Source organism: Oncorhynchus masou, chromosome 31, assembly GCF_036934945.1.
Source record: "Oncorhynchus masou masou isolate Uvic2021 chromosome 31, UVic_Omas_1.1, whole genome shotgun sequence".
Lineage (NCBI taxonomy): Eukaryota > Metazoa > Chordata > Actinopteri > Salmoniformes > Salmonidae > Oncorhynchus > Oncorhynchus masou.
Window position 1 is genome coordinate 7,130,408 of NC_088242.1, and position 22,392 is coordinate 7,152,799.

General features: G+C 41.8%; 1 protein-coding gene across 8 annotated transcripts in view; it reads left to right on the forward strand.

Annotated features, from left to right (window-relative positions):
• The window catches only part of LOC135523378 (calcium-activated potassium channel subunit alpha-1a), a 225,342-nt gene that overhangs the window by 164,336 nt on the left and 38,614 nt on the right, over positions 1 to 22,392 (forward strand). For 5 of the 8 annotated variants that reach the window (XM_064950010.1, XM_064950009.1, XM_064950012.1 and 2 more), the window contains 7 exons: positions 1,692 to 1,761; positions 2,053 to 2,208; positions 4,496 to 4,605; positions 5,022 to 5,090; positions 7,639 to 7,725; positions 8,929 to 9,005; positions 21,309 to 21,341. In XM_064950010.1, coding sequence (XP_064806082.1) covers positions 1,692 to 1,761; positions 2,053 to 2,208; positions 4,496 to 4,605; positions 5,022 to 5,090; positions 7,639 to 7,725; positions 8,929 to 9,005; positions 21,309 to 21,341 — 602 coding nt within the window. The remainder of the gene's footprint in view (positions 1 to 1,691; positions 1,762 to 2,052; positions 2,209 to 4,495; positions 4,606 to 5,021; positions 5,091 to 7,638; positions 7,726 to 8,928; positions 9,006 to 21,308; positions 21,342 to 22,392) is intronic. The other 3 variants (XM_064950017.1, XM_064950011.1, XM_064950015.1) reach the window with 1 other exon arrangement.

A 22,392-nucleotide genomic window follows, 5' to 3' on the forward strand; every position in this document is an offset into this window, starting at 1 on the left:
ATTCCTGACATTTAATCCTAGTAAAATCCCCCCGTCTTAGGTTAGTTAGGATCACCACTTAATTTTAAGAATGTGAAATGTCAGAATGATAGTAGAGAGAATTAATTATTTCAGCTGTTATTTCTTTCATCGCATTCCCAGTGGGTCAGAAGTTTGCATACACTCAATTAGTACTTGGTAGCATTGCCTTTAAATTGTTCAACTTGGGTCAAACGTTTCGGGAGCTTTCCACAAGCTTCCCACAATAAGTTGGGGAAGCTCCTGACAGAGCTGGTGTAACTGAGTCAGGTTTTGTAGGCCTCCTTGCTCGCACACGCTTTTTCTATAGGATTGAGGTCAGGGTTTTGAGATGGCCACTCCAATGCCTTGACTTTCTTGTCCTTAAGCCTTAAGCCATTTTGACGTATGCTTGGGGTTATTGTCCATTTTGAAGACCCATTTGCAACCAAGCTTTAACTTCCTGACTGATGTTTTGAGACGTTGCTTCAATATATCCACGTAATGTTCCTCCCTCATGCAGCCATCTATTTTGTGAAGTGCACCAGTCCCTCCTGCAGCAAAGCACCCCCACAACATGATGCTGCCACCCCTGTGCTTCACGGTTGGGATGGTATTCTTCGGCTTGCAAGCCTACCCCTTTTTCCTCCAAACATAACAATGGTCATTTTGGCCAAACAGTTCTATTTTTGTTTCATCAGACCAGGGGACATTTCTCGAAAAAGTACCATCTTTGTCCCCATGTGCAACCATAGTCTGGCTTTTTAATGGCGGTTTTGGAGCAGTGGGTTCTTCCTTACTGAGCGGCCTTTCAGGTTATGTCGACATAGGACTCATTTTATTGTGGATATAGATACTTTTGTACCTGTTTCCTCCAGCATCTTCACAAGGTCCTTCTGGGATTGATTTGCACTGTCTCTCTGGGAGACAGAACGCGTCTCCTTCCTGAGCGGCATGAAGGCTACATGGTCCCATGGTGTTTATACTTCTGTACTATTGTTTGTACAGATGAACGTAGTATCTTCAGGCATTTGGAAATTGCTCCCAAGGATGAACCAGACTTGTGGAGGTCTACAATTTTTTTTCTGAGGTCTTGGCTTATTTCTTTTGATTTTCCCATGATGTCAAGCAAAGAGGCACTGAGTTTGAAGGTAGGCCTTGAAATACATCCACAAGTCCACCTCTAATTGACTCAAATGATGTCAATTAGCCTAACAGAAGCTTCTAAAGCCATGACATAATTTTCTGGAATTTTCCAAAGCTATTTAAAGGCACAGTCAACTTAGTGTATATAAACTTCTGACCCACTGGAATTGTGATACATTGAATTATAAGTGAAATAATCTGTCTGTAAACAATTGCTGGAAAAATGACTTGTGTCATGCACAAAGTAGATGTCCTAACCGACTTGCCAAAACTATAGTTTGTTAACAAGAAGTTTGTGGAGTGGTTGAGAAAATGAGTTTTAATGACTCCAACCTAAGTGTATGTAAATGTCCAACTTCAACTGTATGTATTCTGGAGTAATGCATTGACAATAGATAATGTACCAAAAACAATTGACTGTTATAACTGACTGCCATACAATATGCCAATGTCAACTCTCAAGTTCCCTGAGCAAGAAAACTGTGTTACTACTGAGTCCAAGATCCTGTAGACGGGTTCTTACATTGTTTCTTCTAACATTACCTCAGGGTGATATCCATCAAGAACTACCACCCGAAGATCAGAATCATTACCCAGATGTTGCAGTACCACAACAAGGTGAGTGCAGTACAACCCCATCAGAGTTATTACAATGTGTCATTGAACTCCAGCAGAGGCAGGCTGAGAACATGAGATCTCTACTGATATTCTTCCTGCACCTCAATTATATATTTTAGGGTTGTAACTTTCATAAAATTGCTAGGTTTTTCCAGATTCCCAGGAATCATAATGGATTAAGAGGACATTCGGAATCCTCCAACCAGGAATGCTACAAAGCCTGGAGATTTTGGGACACTTTCCGACATTTTGGAACCCTAATCTCTCTGCATCTTTCCTGCGTGTCCCCAGGCCCACCTTTTGAACATTCCCAGTTGGAACTGGAAGGAGGGTGACGATGCCATTTGCCTTGCTGAGCTGAAGCTTGGCTTCATCGCACAGAGTTGTCTGGCTCAGGGCCTCTCCACCATGCTGGCCAACCTCTTCTCCATGAGGTCCTTTATCAAGGTACATGTTGGGGAGACCTGAACAGAATCCTTAAGGTCGCTGGTTCAAATCCATTTCGAATGACCAGGAAGAGCTGGAGATTATTCCACTTGTCCACAGGCTTTTGTACAGCATTGTTCTTCATCCTTTAATCACTTTGTCTGTAGGTGCCTGGGTCCTAGTAAAGACTAATGAAGAGAATATTCAGACTATTTTAAACATATAGTCGTGGCCAAAAGTTTTGAGAATGACACAAATATTAATTTTCACAAAGTCTGCTGCCTCAGTTTGTATGATGGCAATTTACATATACTCCAGAATTTTATGAAGAGTGATCAGATGAATTGCAATTAATTGCAAAGCCCCTATTTGCCATGCAAATGAACTGAATCCCCCCAAAAACATTTCCACTGCATTTCAGCCCTGCCACAAAAGGACCAGCTGACATCATGTCAGTGATTTTCTCATTAACACAGGTGTGAGTGTTGACGAGGACAAGGCTGGAGATCACTCTGTCATGCTGATTGAGTTCGGATAACAGACTGGAAGCTTCAAAAGGAGGGTGGTGCTTGGAATCATTGTTCTTCCTCTGTCAACCATGGTTACTTGCAAGGAAACACGTGCCGTCATCATTGCTTTGCACATAAAGGGCTTCACAGGCAAGGATATTGCTGCCAGTAAGATTGCACCTCAATCAACCATTTATCGGATCATCAAGAACTTCAAGGAGAGCGGTTCAATTGTTGTGAAGAAGGCTTCAGGGCGCCCAACGAAGTCCAGCAAGTGCCAGGACATCTTAAAGTTGATTCAGCTGTAGGATCGGGGCACAACCAGTACATAACTTGCTCAGGAATGGCAGCAGGTAGGTGTGAGTGCATCTGCACGCACAGTGAGGCGAAGACTTTTGGAGGATGGCCTGGTGTCAAGAAAAGGGCAGCAAAGACGCCACTTCTCTCCAGGAAAAACATCAGGGACAGACTGATATTCTGCAAATGGTACAGGGATTGGACTTTTGAGGACTGGGGCAAAGTCATTTTCTCTGATGAATCCCCTTTCTGATTGTTTGGGCCATCCGGAAAAAAGCTTGTCCGGAGAAGACAAGGTGAGCGCTGCCATCAGTCCTGTGTCATGCCAACAGTAAAGCATCCTGAGACCATTCATGTGTGGGGTTGCTTCTCAGCCAAGGGAATGGGCTCCCTCACAATTTTGCCTAAGAACACAGCCACAAATAAAGAATTGTACCAACACATCCTCTGAGAGCATCTTCTCCCAACCATCCAGGAACAGTTTAGTGAAGAAAAATGCCTTTTCCTGCATGATGGAGCACGATGGAGCATGATGGAGAACCTTACCATAAGGCAAAAGTGATAACTAAGTTGCTCGGGGAACAAAACATGGCCAGGAAACTCCCCAGGCCTTAATCCCATTGAGAACTTGTGGTCAATCCTCAAGAGGTGGGTGGACAAACAAAACCCCACAAATTCCGACAAACTCCAAGCATTGATTATGCAAGAATGGGCTGGAATCAATGGCCCAGAAGTTAATTGACAGCATGCCAGGGTGGATTGCAGAGGTCTTGAAAAAGAAGGGTCAATACTGCAAATATTGACTCTTTGCATCAACTTCATGTAATTGTCAATAAAAGCCTTTGACGCTTATGAAATGCTTGTAATTATACTTCAGTATTCCATAGTAACATCTGACAAAAATATCTAAAGACATTGAAGCAGCAATCTTTGTGGAAATTAATATTTGTGTCATTCTCAAAACTTTTGGCCACAACTGTACAGACTATTCCATATTCTGACTGTATTTGTAATTTCAGAATACTTGTTTTATATTTAAGACAACACCGTTGATGTCACGACTTCCGCCGAAGTTGGCTCTCCTGCCTGTTCGAGTGGTGCTCGGCGGTCGTCGTCACCGTCCTACTAGCCACTACCGATCCCTTTTTCGTTTGTCTGTTGGTTTTGTCTTATTAGTTTCACCTGTGTGTATTTTAGTTTAATTAACGTCCTTATATGTAGTAGGTTGTCCCGCCCTTGTTTTGTGCGGGATTGTTTATTTGTATTCATGTCAGTTGGTGTCGTGCTTCTGTTTTTATTCTCCGGTCTGTCTTTGATCCTGTGTTGGATTGTTCATCCTGTGTGTGTTTTGGGTTGACCGTGTTTTTTGTTCGCCGGAGAATAAACTGTCGTATCACTAATCTGCTCTCTGCGCCTGATTCCACCCACCTTGATAAGACGTGACCGTTGATGTACATACACTTACAGGGTCATTTGCCATGTTTTATCCGTTATTGTTTCAGATTGAAGAAGACACGTGGCAGAAGTATTACCTGGAAGGAGTAGCCAATGAAATGTACACTGAGTACCTGTCTAGTGCCTTTGTGGGCTTATCCTTCCCCACCATTTGTGAGTAAGTATGATGCTGTTTTCTGAAGTACCCTACTATATCAATTATATTCAAATCACCATCACCCACCTCTCTCTTTCTGTCTCTCTCCTCTCTCTTACAACTTTCATTCTCTCTCTACCTGTCTCTCTCTCCATCGTTCCCTCGTTCCCTCGACATTCCTCTGTCTCTCTCTGTCTCTGTCTCTGTCTCTGTCTCTCTCTCTCTCTCTCTCTCTCTCTCTCTCTCTCTGTCCCTCTCTCTCTGTCTCTGTCTCTCTCTGTCTCTCTCTCTATCTCTGTCTCTCTCTCTCTCTCTCTCTCTCTCTCTCTCTCTCTGTCTTTGTTTCTCTCTCCCTCTCTCTCTCTCTCTCTGTCTCTCTCTCTGTGTGTCACATTGATTGTTTAATAATATTGATGTTTTTGAATGCTCCTCTCCAGACTCTGCTATGTGAAGCTAAAGCTGCTACTGATCGCTATCGAGTACAAGTCTAATATACGGGAAAGCAGGTACAGTTCAAATCCAATGTATTTATAAAGCCCTTCTTACATCATCTGATGTCATAAAGTGCTATACAGGAACCCAGCCTAAAACCCCAAACAGCAAGCATTGCAGATTTAGAAGCACGGTGACTAGGAAAAACTCCTTAGAAAGGCAGGAACCTGGGAAGAAATTGCCAATTGTACATCTTGATGTAATGTTGAACAAGTCACATGCGGCGCGATACAGGTTATCCATTTGCCAAATGTTAACATTTGTGAATTATGACAGAATGTTTCTGACATAATGTCACAATGCTGATACTATCTTTCCAAACAGACCCACAGCCATGCATGACACATGCAGTGCCTTGCAAAAGTATTCAGACCCCCTTGGATTCACAATTTATTGTGTTACAAATGTATTTAATTGTCATGTTTTTGGTGAACAATCTTCACAACATACTCTGCAACTTCTTAAAGCTCTGTCATGATGTTGGGGATCATGGCTAGACAGCAATTTTCAAGTTTTGCAATACATATACATCAAGCAGATTTAAGTCAAAACTTTAACTTGGCCACTCAGGAACATTCACTGTCTTCTTGGTAAGCAACTCCAGTGTAGGATTGGCCTTGTGTTGTAGGTTATTGTCCTGCTGAAAGTTCCTCTCCCAGTGACTTGTATAAAGCAGACTGAAGCAGGTTTCCCTCTAGGATTTTGCCTGTGCTTAGCTCCATCCCCTTTCTTTTTATCCTGAAAAACTCCCCAGTATTGATAATGTCAAGCATACCCATAACATGATGCAGCCACCACCATGCTTGAAAATAATGAGGCAGTTACACAGTGATGTGTGGTTGTTGTTTTTTAGTACTTTTTTTCTCCCCAATTGGCACTTACAGTCTTGGCCCATCGTTGCAACTCCCGTACGGACTCGGGAGAGACGAAGGTCAAGAGCCATGCATCCTCCGAAACCCTACATGACCAAGCCGCATTGCTTCTTGACACACTGCTTGCTTTACCAGCCGCACCAATGTGTCGGAGGAAATACTGTCCAACTGGAAACTGTGTCGGCGTGCATACGCCCAGCCCGTCACAGGAGTCGCTAGAGAGCGATGAGATAAGGACATCACGGCTGGCCAAACCCAGATGATAATGGGCCAATTGTGCACCGCCTCATGGGTCTCCCGGTCACGGCCGGCTGCTACACAGCCCGGGATAGAACCCGCATCTGTAGTAATGCCTCTAGCACTACGATGCAGTGCCTTAGACCGCTGCACCACTCGAGAAGCCCCTGTGTTGGAATCGCCCCAAATATAAGGCTTTGTATTTATGCCAAAAAAGTGTATTCCTTTGCTGTGATTTTTGTTGTTGTTGCACTATTACTTATTATTTAGTACCTTGTTGCATACAAGATGCATGTTTTGGAATATTTTTATTCTGTATATTTGTATTCTTCTTTTCACTCTGTCATTTTGGTCATTATTGTGGAGTCACTACGATGTTGTTGATCCATCCTCAGTTTTCTCCCATCACAGCCATTGAACTCTGTAGCCGTTTTAAAATGACCAATGGCCTCATGGTGAAATCCCTGAGCAGTTTCCTTCCTGTCCTGCAGCTCAGTTCAGAAGGACGCCTGCCTCTTTGATGTATCTGGGTGTTTAATACATAATCCACAACATAATTATTAACTTGACCATGCTTAAATAGATATTCAATGTGTGATTTGTTATTGTGACCCATCTACCAATCACTGCCCTTCTTTATGAGGCATTTGAAAGCTCCCTGGTATTTGTGGTTGAATCTGTCCTTCAATTCAATACAATTCAATACAATGACATTCAATACTTGACTGAGGAACAGGGACCTTGCAGATGTAGGGTTAGTCATTCATAGATCATGTCTACCCATATAATTTAAAACAGAGTCCATGTAATATATTATGTGATTTGTCACAGTTCTGGGGTGACCAGGCTAGAATACAGGTATGGTTGTGCTCAAACTGGTCTGGGGTGACCAGGCTAGAATACAGGTATGGTTGTGCTCAAACTGGTCTGGGGTGACCAGGCTAGAATACAGGTATGGTTGTGCTCAAACTGGTCTGGGGTGACCAGGCTAGAATACAGGTATGGTTGTGCTCAAACTGGTCTGGGGTGACCAGGCTAGAATACAGGTATGGTTGTGCTCAAACTGGTCTGGGGTGACCAGGCTAGAATACAGTACCTTAGCTCTAATGTTGTTCTCTCTAAGACACCTAACCTTACCTGAATGTTCATTCTCATCCTTGACAGATGGAGGTTCTATATGTCATAATCATTACATCATTACATCATTACAAATTCCCATTGGATGATGCAGTCAATTTCATAATACCAGTGTCAACTTTGATTTACATTTTGTTTTACAGTGACTCTCATGAGCTACGTTACAGTCACCATCCTCTGTTTGTCCATACCAGATAGTGGTCTTGTCTAAGTGTGTACCATTCCTCGTGTTTAGAGCATTAGGATGCTAACTGCCTGTAACAGATTGATTCTCCTCCTTGACGAGCATCTATTTTTGTTTTTCTATTTACAACAGCACTCTCATCAACCCCGGGAACCATGTGAAGATGCAGGAAGGAACCTTGGGGTTCTTTATCGCCAGCGATGCCAAAGAAGTTAAGAGGTAGGTACTTGTACAGTGCCTTCGCAAATATTTAGACCCCTTGATGTTTTTTACACGTTGTTACTTTACAGCCTTATTCTCAAATTGATTAAATTAAAAATGTCCTTAGCAATCTATATGCAATAGCCCATAATGACATCACAATAGCCCATAATGACATCACAATACCCCATAATGACATCACAATACCCCATAATGACAACGTGAAAACAGGTTTTTAGATTTGTTTGCAAATGTATCAAAAAAATGTACATAAGTTTTCAGAGATTTGCCATGAGACTCGAAATTGAGCTCAGGTGCTTCCTGTTTCCATTGATCATCCTTGAGATGTTTCTAACTTGATTGGGTTCCGCCTGTGTTCAATTCAATTGATTGGAGATGATTTGGAAAGGAGAAACACGATTCTCTAGTCTGATGAAACCAAGATTGAACTCTTTGGCCTGAATGCCAAGTGTCACGTCTGGAGGAAACCTGGCACCATCCCTACGGGGAAGCTTGGTGGTGCATCATGCTGTACGGGCATTTTCAGCGGCAGGGAGTCAAGATTGAGGGAGAGATGAACGGAGAAAAGTACAGAGAGATCCTTGATGAAAAACTGCTCCAGAGTGCTCAGGACCTCAGACTAGGGCGAAGGTTCACCTTCCAACAGGACAACGACCCTAAACACACAGCCAAGACAACGCAGGAGTGACTTCAGGACAAGTCTCAGAATGTCCTTGAGTGGCCCAGCCAGAACCCGGACTTGAACCCAATCGAACATCTCTGGAGAGACCTGAAAATAGCTGTGCAGCAAAGTTCCCGTCCAACCTGACAGAACTTGAGAGGATCTGCAGAGAAGAATGGGAAAAACTCCCCAAATACATGTGTGCCAAGCTTGTAGAGTCATACCCAAGAAGACTCGAATACTTATGTAAATGTGATATTTCCATTTTTTTTTACACATATCAAACATTTCTAAAAACCTATTTTGCTTTGTCATTATGGGGTATAATTATGGGGTAAAATACATTTTAGAATAAGGTTGTGGAAAAAGTCAAAGGGTCTGAATACTTTCCCGAATGCACTGTATGTGAAAGTATTTAATTGTTCTCTGTAGAAAAGACTCAGAAAGCCTCCAAATAGAGTTTGACATCAAATTATGTTAACTTAGTCTTGGACTTACTGATGGTTGGACACTAAAATATGTCCGGGGTGTTTTCATAGGGCACTTTTCTACTGCAAAGCTTGCCACGATGACATCACAGATCCTAAAAGGATAAAGAAATGTGGATGCAAACGATGTAAGTATTTACTGTTCTTTAAAAATAATATTTATTGAGCGTTTTAATGCACAATATTTCAACACAGTGTATACTATACATGTACTATACTATATGTGTACTGTACTATAGTATATGTGTACTATACTATATGTTTACTTGTTTACTATACTATATGTGTACTCTAGAAATACTATATGTGTGCTATATTATATGCGTACCATACTTTGTGTACTATAATATACATGTATTATACTATACTATATATGTACTATACATGTAATATACTATACTATATGTGTACTATGAAGGTACTCTGCAATCGTATATGTGTACTATAAAATACTATACATATAATATACTATGCTATACATGTACTATACTAGTGTACTATATGTGTACTATATATATGTGCACTCTACAATACTATATGTGTACTATACTAAATGTATACTATACTATAAGTGTGCTATACTATACGTGTACTCTACAATACTATATGTGTATTATACTAAATGTATACTATGCAATATGTGTGCTACGCTATACTATAGGTGTACTATACTATATTATATGTGTACTGTACTATATGTGTACTATACTATGTGTATACTATACTATAGATGAGTGTTGACAGGAATTTGTGTACAGTCTAGGTTTAAGCAGAGCTAACGTTAGCATAAACATTGTAGTGTCGTTGGCCTGTGTCCCAAATGGAGCCATATTCCCTTTACAGTGCACTACTTTGGGGCGTCGGTCAAAATACGTGTAGTATATAGTGAAAAGAGGGTGTCATTGGGGATACAGACATTGTCCTGACATGACCTACATAGCCAGTAAAAGAGTTAAGTCCTTTATTGACAATTTACAGGATAAAACCAGTTAACCTCTGCATCTGGAAAGGCCGTAGGACTAGTTTAAAGGGGCAAATCTGCAGTTCTTATATCCATTTTAAGATTAAGATTCAAATTGATGATATATAGACCCGTTGATTCTTGAAGAATATAATTTATAGATGCCACGTGAGCTTAGTTAAACTGACGTACCCCATCAGAAACCAAAATATAAACTTGTCTCGTTCCTTTATTTGTAAATAATGTAAATATTTCTAGCCTCAAAATATCAGTATAACGATCATGTAGATATCACAGATGGTCAGTCCTTGTATCCATAACTTTGTTCATGAATTTGAGAGTAGTTAAATTTCTCCAGCCCCATCCCTCAACTGGCTACCAAACCTGTGGCAGGGTGGGTCACTTTGTTCTTGTTAGAACTGCAGAGTGCCCCTTTTTAACAAGCAGTGAGTGCATAAATAACTGTCGACAGAAAATGTATTTTCCATCTGTGTTCTAAGGCTGGGTTTCAAATGGGCTCGCATGGCCCTGGTCATAAGTAGTGCAATATATGTAGTGCACTATATAAACCATAGGGAACCATTTGGAACGTACCCTTATTCATATTTAATGTAGCAATCAATACATAATGATAATCAATACATTAACGTAGCAATCAATACATAATGATAATCAATACATTAACGTAGCAATCAATACATAATGATAATCAAAACATGAATGTAGCAATCAATACATAAGGATAATCATTACATTAATGTAGCAATGAATACATAATGATAATCAATACATTAACGTAGCAATCAATACATAATGATAATCAAAACATGAATGTAGCAATCAATACATAATGATAATCAATACATTAACGTAGCAATCAATACATAATGATAATCAATACATTAACGTAGCAATCAATACATAATGATAATCAATACATTAACGTAGCAATCAATACATAATGATAATCAATACATTAACGTAGCAATCAATACATAATGATAATAAATACATGAATGTAGCAATCAATACATAATGATAGTCAATACATAATGATAATCAATACATAATGGTAATCAATACATAATGATAATCAATGCATAATCATAATCAATACATTAACGTAGCAATCACTACATAATGATAATCAATACATTAATGTAGCAATCAATACATAATGATAATCAATGCATTAATGTAGCAATCACTACATAATGATAAATAATACATTTATGTAGTAATCAATACATACTGATAACCAATACGTACTGATAACAATACATAATGATAATCAATACATAATGATAATCAATACATAATGATAATCAATACAGTAATGTAGCAATCAATACATGATGATAATCAATACATTAACGTAACAATCAATACATAATGATAATCAACACATGAACGTCACAATCAATACATAATGATAATCAATACATTAACGTAGCAATCAATACATAATGATAATCAATAGATTAACGTAGCAATCAATACATAATGGTAATGAATGCATAATGATAATCAATACATAATGATAATCAATACATTAACATAGCAATCACTACATAATGATAATCAATACATTAATGTAGCAATCAATACATAATGATAATCAATACATTAATGTAGCAATCAATACATAATGATAATCAATACATTAACGTAGCAATCAATACATAATGATAATCAATACATAATGATAATCAATACATAATGATAATCAATACATTAACATAGCAATCACTACATAATGATAATCAATACATTAACATAGCAATCAATACATAATGATAATCAATACATTAATGTAGCAATCAATACATAATGATAATCCATGCATTACTGTAGCAATCACTACATAATGATAATCAATACATTTACGTAGCAATCAATACATACTGATAATCAATACATTAATGTAGCAATCAATACATAATGATAATCAATACATAATGATAATCAATACATTAATGTATTGTAGTTTTGGCGTGACAATGATTATAGGAGTTGGCACAACAGTACAAACAGATCTGGGACCAGTCTCAACAGCAACGAAAACAGTTTTAATCTGTCTAATGTCTGTGTTAGGTTTCTCCTTTGGTGATTTCAAACAGGCTTTTTCAACGGTGTGCCTTGACTGGAGACGCTTGTCTTGTCTTTTATATGTTATGTCCATACCTATTGACCCTAACTCTTGATGTGTTCTCTTCCTGCTGCCTTGGAACATTAAACAATGTGTTAACGGTTCACTTATAGTGATCTATTGTGAGTGATATGGGTACCCTACCATTCCCCTCCATAGTACTTCATATACCATGTGAATCAATTCTGTTATTGTTGAAATTACTGTCCATGTCGCATGTGTTGAAGGTCAATACTGCTGCCTGCCTGCGTCCTTTCTTCATATATCATGTGGCGAAGGTCAATACTGCTGCCTGCCTGCGTTATTCATTCATATAGCATGTGTTGAAGGTCAATACTGCTGCCTGCCTGCGTTATTCATTCATATATCATGTGTTGAAGGTCAATACTGCAGCCTGCCTGCGTTATTCATTCATATAGCATGTGTTGAAGGTCAATACTGCTACCTGCCTGCGTTCTTCATTCATTTCTCATTTGCACGCTTTACTCTCTGGTCAAGGAGAACATTGAATGCAGTCAAAAACCTAAGATAGAATGTACCACCCATATCTCTGGACTCAATTTCACTTGAAACAGTTACTGCAGACTACCACCAGATGTCCTCCTAACACTTCAACAATCTGGATGAGTTTAGAATGAGTCAATGGTTAGAACTCAGAAATGCTCAAAATAAATCAAAAGATACTGTGAAAGCAGCAAACATGATTGGATATTGAATATAGGATATTGACTTAGTTGTTGGCCTTTATACAACAACCTGAATGCTGATTGGTTACAACCAGATTCCACAAGTTACCACCGGCTAAATCTATGACGCTAAAATGCCTATTCACTCTGTTCCATCTGACTGAGCAATCCACTGTCTCATCAGCCCAGCCAGACAATTTATAAACTTTTTTTATATATATATATATTCTTATTTTATTTTACCCCTTTTCTCCCCGATTTCATGGTATCCAATTGTTAGTACTTACTATCTTGTCTCATCGTTACAACTCCCGTGCGGGCTCAGGAGAGAGACGAAGGTTGAAAGCCCTGCCTCCTCCGAAACACAACCCAACCAAGCCACACTGCTTCTTAACACAGCGCGCTTCCAACCCGGAAGCCGGCAGCACCAATGTGTTGGAGGAAACACTGTGCTACCTTGGTTAGCGTGCACTGCGCCCGACCCTCCACAGGAGGCGCTGGTGCGCAATGAGACAAGGATATTCCTACTGGCCAAACCTTCCCTAACCCAGACGACACTAGGCCAATTGTGCTTCGCCCCACGGACCTCCTGGTCACGGCCGGCTGAGACAGAGCCTGGGAGCGAACCCAGAGTCTCTGGTGGCACAGCTAGCGCTGCGTTGTGTTGCAGTGCCCTAGACCACTTGATCTCCACTATAAAAAGCATCTAGACATTATCTCACATTTGTTTTAGATTAACATTAAGTTTCAAACAGCGGAGATTTGTATAAACCTTGCTGTCTGTCTCTCTGACATTTGCAACATGGTTTCAATATTCAAATTCGATCTCTAACTGTCCCATAGTAATGAACGTGTCGGGAGTCGGGATGAGAGACAGACAGACAGACAGACAGACAGACAGACAGACAGACAGACAGACAGACAGACAACGTTTCTCAGCCAGTCTAAATCATGAATCAGCTGGCATAATTTTTATGGATATATACAAAGAAATGTTACTAGAAAACAGGTAGAACTAAATGAAGGTGCAGCTAGTTTTCAGTCTTTCCAGACTCAGTTTGAAATGATCGTGTTAGCTGTGTTGTTGGCTAGCTCCTCTAAACAACAGTGTCCTGACGAGAGAGCACATTTTCTATGCCAGGCGAAATCGCACCTCATTAGCCCATTTGGATGTATCCAAATAACTAGAAAACAGCTTAAACAAATGCAAATGCAGCTACTTTGCTGCAGTGGGTGATCTTTGCTGCAATGAGTGATCTTTGCTGCAATGAGTGATCTTTGCTGCAGTGGGTGATCTTTGCTGCAGTGGGTGATCTTTGCTGCAGTGGGTGATCTTTGCTGCAGTGGGTGATCTTTGCTGCAGTGAGTGATCTTTGCTGCAGTGAGTGATCTTTGCTGCAGTGAGTGATCTTTGCTGCAGTGAGTGATATTTGGACTTTGATCAAGTGATCGTGAATAGATGGGCACACTTTTACATTATGAATCCAAAAAGGTGAGGACTGCTTTATATAGGGCACTTTGATTGAGTCAAACCGGTCCCGTGCAGCCAGGAGACCGGTGCCCAGTCCCACGTTCTTACATGTGTGCTCTACTGTATGTGGCTAAACATCTCATCCTGCGTCTACATCATGTGAACTTCTCTGTGGACAGATACCAACATGAGGAAGATATAGCTAGCATCATATGCTTCAGTGTAACATTGAGATTTCACAGTGCCGCTTTGCTTGGGTTACCAAATGCTTACAGAGCATGTTCATCACGAAACCAGCTAACTGTTTTATTTAAACATTTACATGCTGACCACACTGCCCGCGTCAAATGCACGAGCGTTGCAAAAAATAAATGTACACATACATGTTATTCAATCATTGCAACAACACACTGCTTGTGCGCGTCAACGAGCGTCTGCTTAGCCAGGCGCTAAAATAGAACTTGATTCTATTTGTGACGATTGACGAGCAAGCAAGTCTCGCCTCTCCTATCTCCTCATTGGTTTTTAGGAGCATATACCCACGTGGGTGATTGAAAGATGAACTGAGGTTCACACTCCAGTCCAGTTGGTGGTGGTAATGCACTTCAAAGTTGGTTGCCAACCACCATATAAAGTCCACAGAAGAAGAAGCCTGAAGGAGGAGAAATTGCTAGAAACTAACCAGATTTACACTTTTATCTGTGGATAAATTCTCGGAGTGCATTTCAGCTAAAATAACAACCCCAAATGTTTATATCCCAGGACAAATAAGCTAGCAACAGCAAGCTAGCAAGCTAAATTGCCATTAATGTTTAATGCTTTTCAACCTGTCCCCAAATTAATATATTTGGTTCAGAGTTAATTTTGATTTTTCAACCTGCGTGTCCGGTGTGAGTGGACAAAATCAACATGGTGCACATGGACAGACGCGCGCGAGCAGTCTGGTCACCAGGCTGCATATTATACCATGTGATTTAACTGTGGTGTAACTGTGATACGGTGGATCAGTACGAGACGTATGATGCACAGCAACCCAGTCACTCACCTATCAGATGGGTACAGTAACCCAGTCACTCACTGTATCCACAGCAACCCAGTCACTCACCTTTTAGATGGGTACAGTAACCCAGTCACTCACTGTATCCACAGCAACCCAGTCACTCACCTATTAGATGGGTACAGTAACCCAGTCACTCACCTATTAGATGGGTACAGTAACCCAGTCACTCACCTATCAGATGGGTACAGTAACCCAGTCACTCACCTATCAGATGGGTACAGTAACCCAGTCACTCACCTATCAGATGGGTACAGTAACCCAGTCACTCACCTATTAGATGGGTACAGTAACCCAGTCACTCACCTATCAGATGGGTTTATACTATTAGAGGTACAGTAACCCAGTCACTCACCCATTAGATGGGTACAGTAACCCAGTCACTCACCTATTAGATGGGTACAGTAACCCAGTCACTCACCTATTAGATGGGTACAGTAACCCAGTCACTCACCTATCAGATGGGTACAGTAACCCAGTCACTCACCTATCAGATGGGTACAGTAACCCAGTCACTCACCTATTAGATGGGTACAGTAACCCAGTCACTCACCTATTAGATGGGTACAGTAACCCAGTCACTCACCTATCAGATGGGTACAGTAACCCAGTCACTCACCTATCAGATGGGTACAGTAACCCAGTCACTCACCTATTAGATGGGTACAGTAACCCAGTCACTCACCTATCAGATGGGTACAGTAACCCAGTCACTCACCTATTAGATGGGTACAGTAACCCAGTCACTCACCCATTAGATGGGTACAGTAACCCAGTCACTCACCTATTAGATGGGTACAGTAACCCAGTCACTCACCTATTAGATGGGTACAGTAACCCAGTCACTCACCTATCAGATGGGTACAGTAACCCAGTCACTCACCTATCAGATGGGTACAGTAACCCAGTCACTCACTGTATCCACAGCAACCCAGTCACTCACCTTTTAGATGGGTACAGTAACCCAGTCACTCACTGTATCCACAGCAACCCAGTCACTCACCTATCAGATGGGTACAGTAACCCAGTCACTCACCCATTAGATGGGTACAGTAACCCAGTCACTCACCTATCAGATAGGTACAGTAACCCAGTCACTCACCTTTTATACAGGTACAGTAACCCAGTCACTCACCTATCAGATGGGTACAGTAACCCAGTCACTCACCTATCAGATGGGTACAGTAACCCAGTCACTCACCTATTAGATGGGTACAGTAACCCAGTCACTCACCTATCAGATGGGTACAGTAACCCAGTCACTCACCCATTAGATGGGTACAGTAACCCAGTCACTCACCTGGTAGATGGGTACAGTAACCCAGTCACTCACCTATTAGATGGGTACAGTAACCCAGTCACTCACCTATCAGATGGGTACAGTAACCCAGTCACTCACCTATCAGATGGGTACAGTAACCCAGTCACTCACCCATTAGATGGGTACAGTAACCCAGTCACTCACCTGGTAGATGGGTACAGTAACCCAGTCACTCACCTGGTAGATGGGTACAGTAACCCAGTCACTCACCTATCAGATGGGTACAGTAACCCAGTCACTCACCTATCAGATGGGTACAGTAACCCAGTCACTCACCTATCAGATGGGTACAGTAACCCAGTCACTCACCTATTAGATGGGTACAGTAACCCAGTCACTCACCTATCAGATGGGTACAGTAACCCAGTCACTCACCTGGTAGATGGGTACAGTAACCCAGTCACTCACCTATCAGATGGGTACAGTAACCCAGTCACTCACCTATCAGATGGGTACAGTAACCCAGTCACTCACCTATCAGATGGGTACAGTAACCCAGTCACTCACCCATTAGATGGGTACAGTAACCCAGTCACTCACCCATTAGATGGGTACAGTAACCCAGTCACTCACCCATTAGATGGGTACAGTAACCCAGTCACTCACCTATCAGATGGGTACAGTAACCCAGTCACTCACCTATCAGATGGGTACAGTAACCCAGTCACTCACCCATTAGATGGGTACAGTAACCCAGTCACTCACCTATCAGATGGGTACAGTAACCCAATCACTCACCCATTAGATGGGTACAGTAACCCAGTCACTCACCTGGTAGATGGGTACAGTAACCCAGTCACTCACCTTTTATACAGGTACAGTAACCCAGTCACTCACCTATCAGATGGGTACAGTAACCCAGTCACTCACCTATCAGATGGGTACAGTAACCCAGTCACTCACCTGGTAGATGGGTACAGTAACCCAGTCACTCACCTGGTAGATGGGTACAGTAACCCAGTCACTCACCTAGATCAGTAACCCAGTCACTCACCTGGTAGATGGGTACAGTAACCCAGTCACTCACCTATCAGATGGGTACAGTAACCCAGTCACTCACCTATCAGATGGGTACAGTAACCCAGTCACTCACCTGGTAGATGGGTACAGTAACCCAGTCACTCACCTGGTAGATGGGTACAGTAACCCAGATGGGTACAGTAACCCAGTCACTCACCTATCAGATGGGTACAGTAACCCAGTCACTCACCCATTAGATGGGTACAGTAACCCAGTCACTCACCTATCAGATGGGTACAGTAACCCAGTCACTCACCCATTAGTAACCCAGTCACTCACCTGGTAGATGGGTACAGTAACCCAGTCACTCACCTATCAGATGGGTACAGTAACCCAGTCACTCACCTATCAGATGGGTACAGTAACCCAGTCACTCACCTATTAGATGGGTACAGTAACCCAGTCACTCACCTATCAGATGGGTACAGTAACCCAGTCACTCATCTATCAGATGGGTACAGTAACCCAGTCACTCACCTATCAGATGGGTACAGTAACCCAGTCACTCACCTATCAGATGGGTACAGTAACCCAGTCACTCACTGTATCCACAGTAACTCAGCCTCTCATCTATTAGATGGGTACAGTCAAGCAGTGTTCCTGACAGTCTATTTAACCTGCTGACCTTTTGATATGGACGTCCTCTCGTCTGAGACGACAGCTCTACTGACTGAAGATCCTCCTTTTGTGTGCATACCAACACAAGTTTAGCATCAGTGAATATTTTCAACCTAAAGCCCTCGTTGAGATTTAGCTACTTTGGTCTGTCTCAGATTGTAGAATAGAAGTTGTACTAGTCAGTGACTTGGTATTTAGGGTCCGACTCTGCACCTGTTCCTTTTTGTTGGCGCCCCTCCCACGTCTCTCCCAATTCCCCCCCCCTCACTAGGTTACAGAATAACCTTGCCTTGCCATTAACCTGCTTCCTTTCCTCCCCTTCCTCTCATCCTTCCATCTCTCCAACCGTCCCATGACTGTAGCCAAGGTGTCCGTCTACAAGAGAATGACGCTGGCATGTTGTTTTGATTGCGGCCGTTCAGAGCGTGACTGCTCTCGCATGTCAGCCAATGTGCATCACCATAGTAACGCGAAGGACACCCTTCAGCAGCGTGGCTTCCCTCTCTCTCCTGTCTCTCTTAATGATTGCTCAACCACTTTACGTGCCTGTAAGTTGTCAACGTGACACACACAGCGTGTGTCATCCATGTGTGTGTGTGTGTGTGTGTGTGTGTGTGTGTGTGTGTGTGTGTGTGTGTGTGTGTGTGTGTGTGTGTGTGTGTGTGTGTTTGTGTGTGCATGAACATGCAATACAGAGTCTTTGGTTTGTGTGTTTTCTGTGTCGGTCAGAATGCATCAATAGTCTAATAGTCTACATATGTGAGTTTTGTTTAGTGACTGCCGTGATTGTTGATGTTGTTGATTGATGTTGGAGATCAGTGTTACGATGATGTTGGTTATCCTGTCGTGTCTTTGTCCTGCTCCTAGTTGTCTTCTAGAGCATGCTATGTTCGTCTGGAATGTGTTTTAATGCTGTTTTGGTTATCCTTTAGTAAGTGACACATCATTTACCGTTTTATAGTTGGTTATTTAGTGGGTTTAAATACTTTAAATACTTTATTTAGTGGGTTTAAATACTTTAAATAGAAGAATAACTCTTTATTGACCATATTATACATTTCTGTTAATGTTACAATGTTTTTTAGTGGAGAAAATACCAAATTCTGCTTGACTTTATTATTTGTAATGTTTATAATCTAATGTTATTGTAGTAGGGTTTCATACCACTGTACCCTGTGTGTTACCAACCGTAGGACTTTTACATTTCTTTACTAGTGACCTGAATCACACTCACTCAATTATAGTAGATGCTTTCAGATTCAAGGGGCTGTAAAGACAACACAGTTTGCCAAGAAACAAGTCCCTACAGACAGAAATGCAGACATGGAGCCGGGTGGGGGGGGGTGGGGCTTTAGTCTCAGATAACGAAGGCATTTTGTATCTCCTCTGAGTGTGTCGGAGCATGACGTCATCAACCCACACTGGTGTATGTTGCGTGGCATGGGAAGAGCAGAATATGCAATGTGTTGGTACATGTTACTTTGAAATGTTAAGTCAGTCCACATTTGTTTAATAAAATCAAAAGCAGATAGTCTAGTCTCTGGGGGCTGTCCTCTCCCCTCAGCTGCGGTCTTCCAGCTAGGACTGTTGTGGATGTGACTAGCTGGCTAGCCGTAGTCTGGCTGCATGGCTAAGTTAGCAGAGAATACTCCAGAGTCGCTGTCTACACGGAGCGCTGAACGCTGAGAGCAGGGCCTCATGCGGGCTGACATGAAAATTATGTTTGCATTTTCATTTTGAGAGTGTTACCAGTTGTCATGAAACTCAGGGTGACAGTTCCTAACCCCCAGGCCTCCCAGAGCCCCCTCTCCCCTCCCCTCTCCTTCTCTCGCTCACTCTCGCCCCATCTCTCTCTCCATTTCTCTCTCTCTCTCTTTCTCTCCCCATTTCTCTCTCTCTCTCTCTCTCTCTCTCTCTCTCTCTATCGCTCTATCACTCTCTCCATTTCTTTCTCTCTCACTCTATCGCTCTCTCCATTTCTCTCTCTCTCTCGCTCCATCTCTCTCTCCATTTCTCTCTCTCTCGCTCCATCTCTCTCCATTTCTCTCTCTCTCCCAGTCCATCGCTCTCCCCATCTCTCTCTCTTCTTCGGGTGGCAGGTAGCGTAGCGGTTCAGCGCATTGGGCCAGTAACCAAAAGGTTGCTGGTTAGACTCCCCGGGGCGGCAAGGTGAAACAATCTGCCATTCCTCCCTTGTGCAATTCAGTTAACCGTCAACAACTGCTCCTTAGGTGCTGTGGACGTCGATTAAGGCTGTCCCTTACACCTCTCTGATTCAGAGGGGTTGGGTTAAATGTGAAAGACACTTTTCGGTTCTCTGCATTCAGAACTGACTAGGTGTCCCTCTATTCATTCTCTTGTTGTGGGACAGATGCTAGCCTGTTAGTTCTGTGCCGGCCAATCTCAGGCGACAGATGCCAGGACCAGCATGCTCCCTGGTTGAACATGTCACCTCACTGTCCTGCCATTAGCTAAAAAACCTGAGCTTTATGTTGTACTCTACAGGGGTCCAATAGGTAAGGTATTGTTGAATATGTTGGACTCTACAGGGGTCCAAAAAGCTGACTTACAGAAAGTAAATCATGTGGAATCTGGGATACTCTTTTTCATGGGGAGTAGGGAAACCTACTCCCCAAAACCTTTCCTTTGTAAATATACTGTTCTATAGGACTCCGTCACGATGTATGAGGTACTGTATGTGTCAGTAACAATACGCTTTATCATTTTAAGTTAACCATTCATAATTTCAGCTCCCTGACCAAGGAAGTATCACAGTCTGACTTCATTATTAAACCTTTGTCCAGGGGGGGTGGGGTGGGGGGGGGGGGCGCATCTCCTAACGTCTTGGGGATCTGGAAACACTTTGAATACTGAAGTCAATATGGTGAGATCTGGCTGAGCTGACGGCATCACCGCAAGTCATCGAAACGTCCTTATTTTTTACTAACCAATTGTTATTTTCCATTGCTTGGTCCATTTTTGTCTTCAAGGCACACCTCAGTTCAGAAGTGCCTTAAAGAGATTGAACCCAACAGCAGCTTTATACCTGACATTATAACCTTCCGTTATACCCTGTATTATCAGGCTATATAATTTGCTCTCATTGCAACAACCCTGTAACTTTTCATTGTCTTTGCATCTTTCTCAGCAAAAAATAACTATAACGGATATATCAAATCAAGTAAGTTTTCATTTTCCATGTATGGTTTCTGTTATTAAATTTGTTTCTTAACGTCGTTAACCCTCCTCTCAGTCCCCTGTCCATTCCCTGCCTACATCTTTCTGACTGTGTCTATCTAACTCTCCATATTTTCCTGTTTGCTTGTCAGCAGGTTTGGGGTCATTTCAGTTAAATAATTATTTCAGGAAGTAAACGGAATTTCCAATTACAGTTTTCCTAGATTTCTTTGAGAAAAAAATCCAATTGGAATTTCTGTTTACTTCCTGAATTGACAGAATTATATAATTGACCTCAACCCAGCTCGCCAGTTGCTGTGTTTCACTGCTCAACAATCCCACATCCTCCAACCACTGACGTTGAAAAAGACACTGTCTATTACTGGACTGGTCTGTGTGTCTTTAGGAGGGAGGTTAGTGTCTGTCTGATGTTGCCCTGTGACAGAAAATACTGTCATGGCTGTCATGGTACGTGAGGCAAATTAACTACGTATATGTCTTTCATGATAACATTACATTTTTATAACACAGAACGATGTGTGTTTTTCAGTTTTATCCCAATACTTTGTTTCAGTCAGTATTCGTTTTAATTTGAGCAGTAGATGGTGCTACTGCTCTAAGGTAGTGTATCTCTGGATATTAGTGCTAAGATCACTGCACTGTAGAGTAAAGCGTTGTAGTTCTCAGATAACAGTTATGTCTGGTGAATCTCAAGAGAACCTGGAATCAAACTGCTACCAAAACCAATCAAACGGGTACCAAAACCAATCAAACAGCTATCAAAACCAATCAAACAGCTATCAAAACCAATCAAACAGGTATCAAACCCCAATCAAACAGGTATCAAAACCAATCAAACAGGTATCAAAACCAATCAAACAGGTATCAAAACCAATCAAACAGGTATCAAAACCAATCAAACAGGTATCAAAACCAATCAAACAGGTATCAAAACCAATCAAACAGGTATCAAAACCAATCAAACAGGTATCAAACCCCAATCAAACAGGTACCAAAACCAATCAAACAGGTACCAAAACCAATCAAACAGCTAT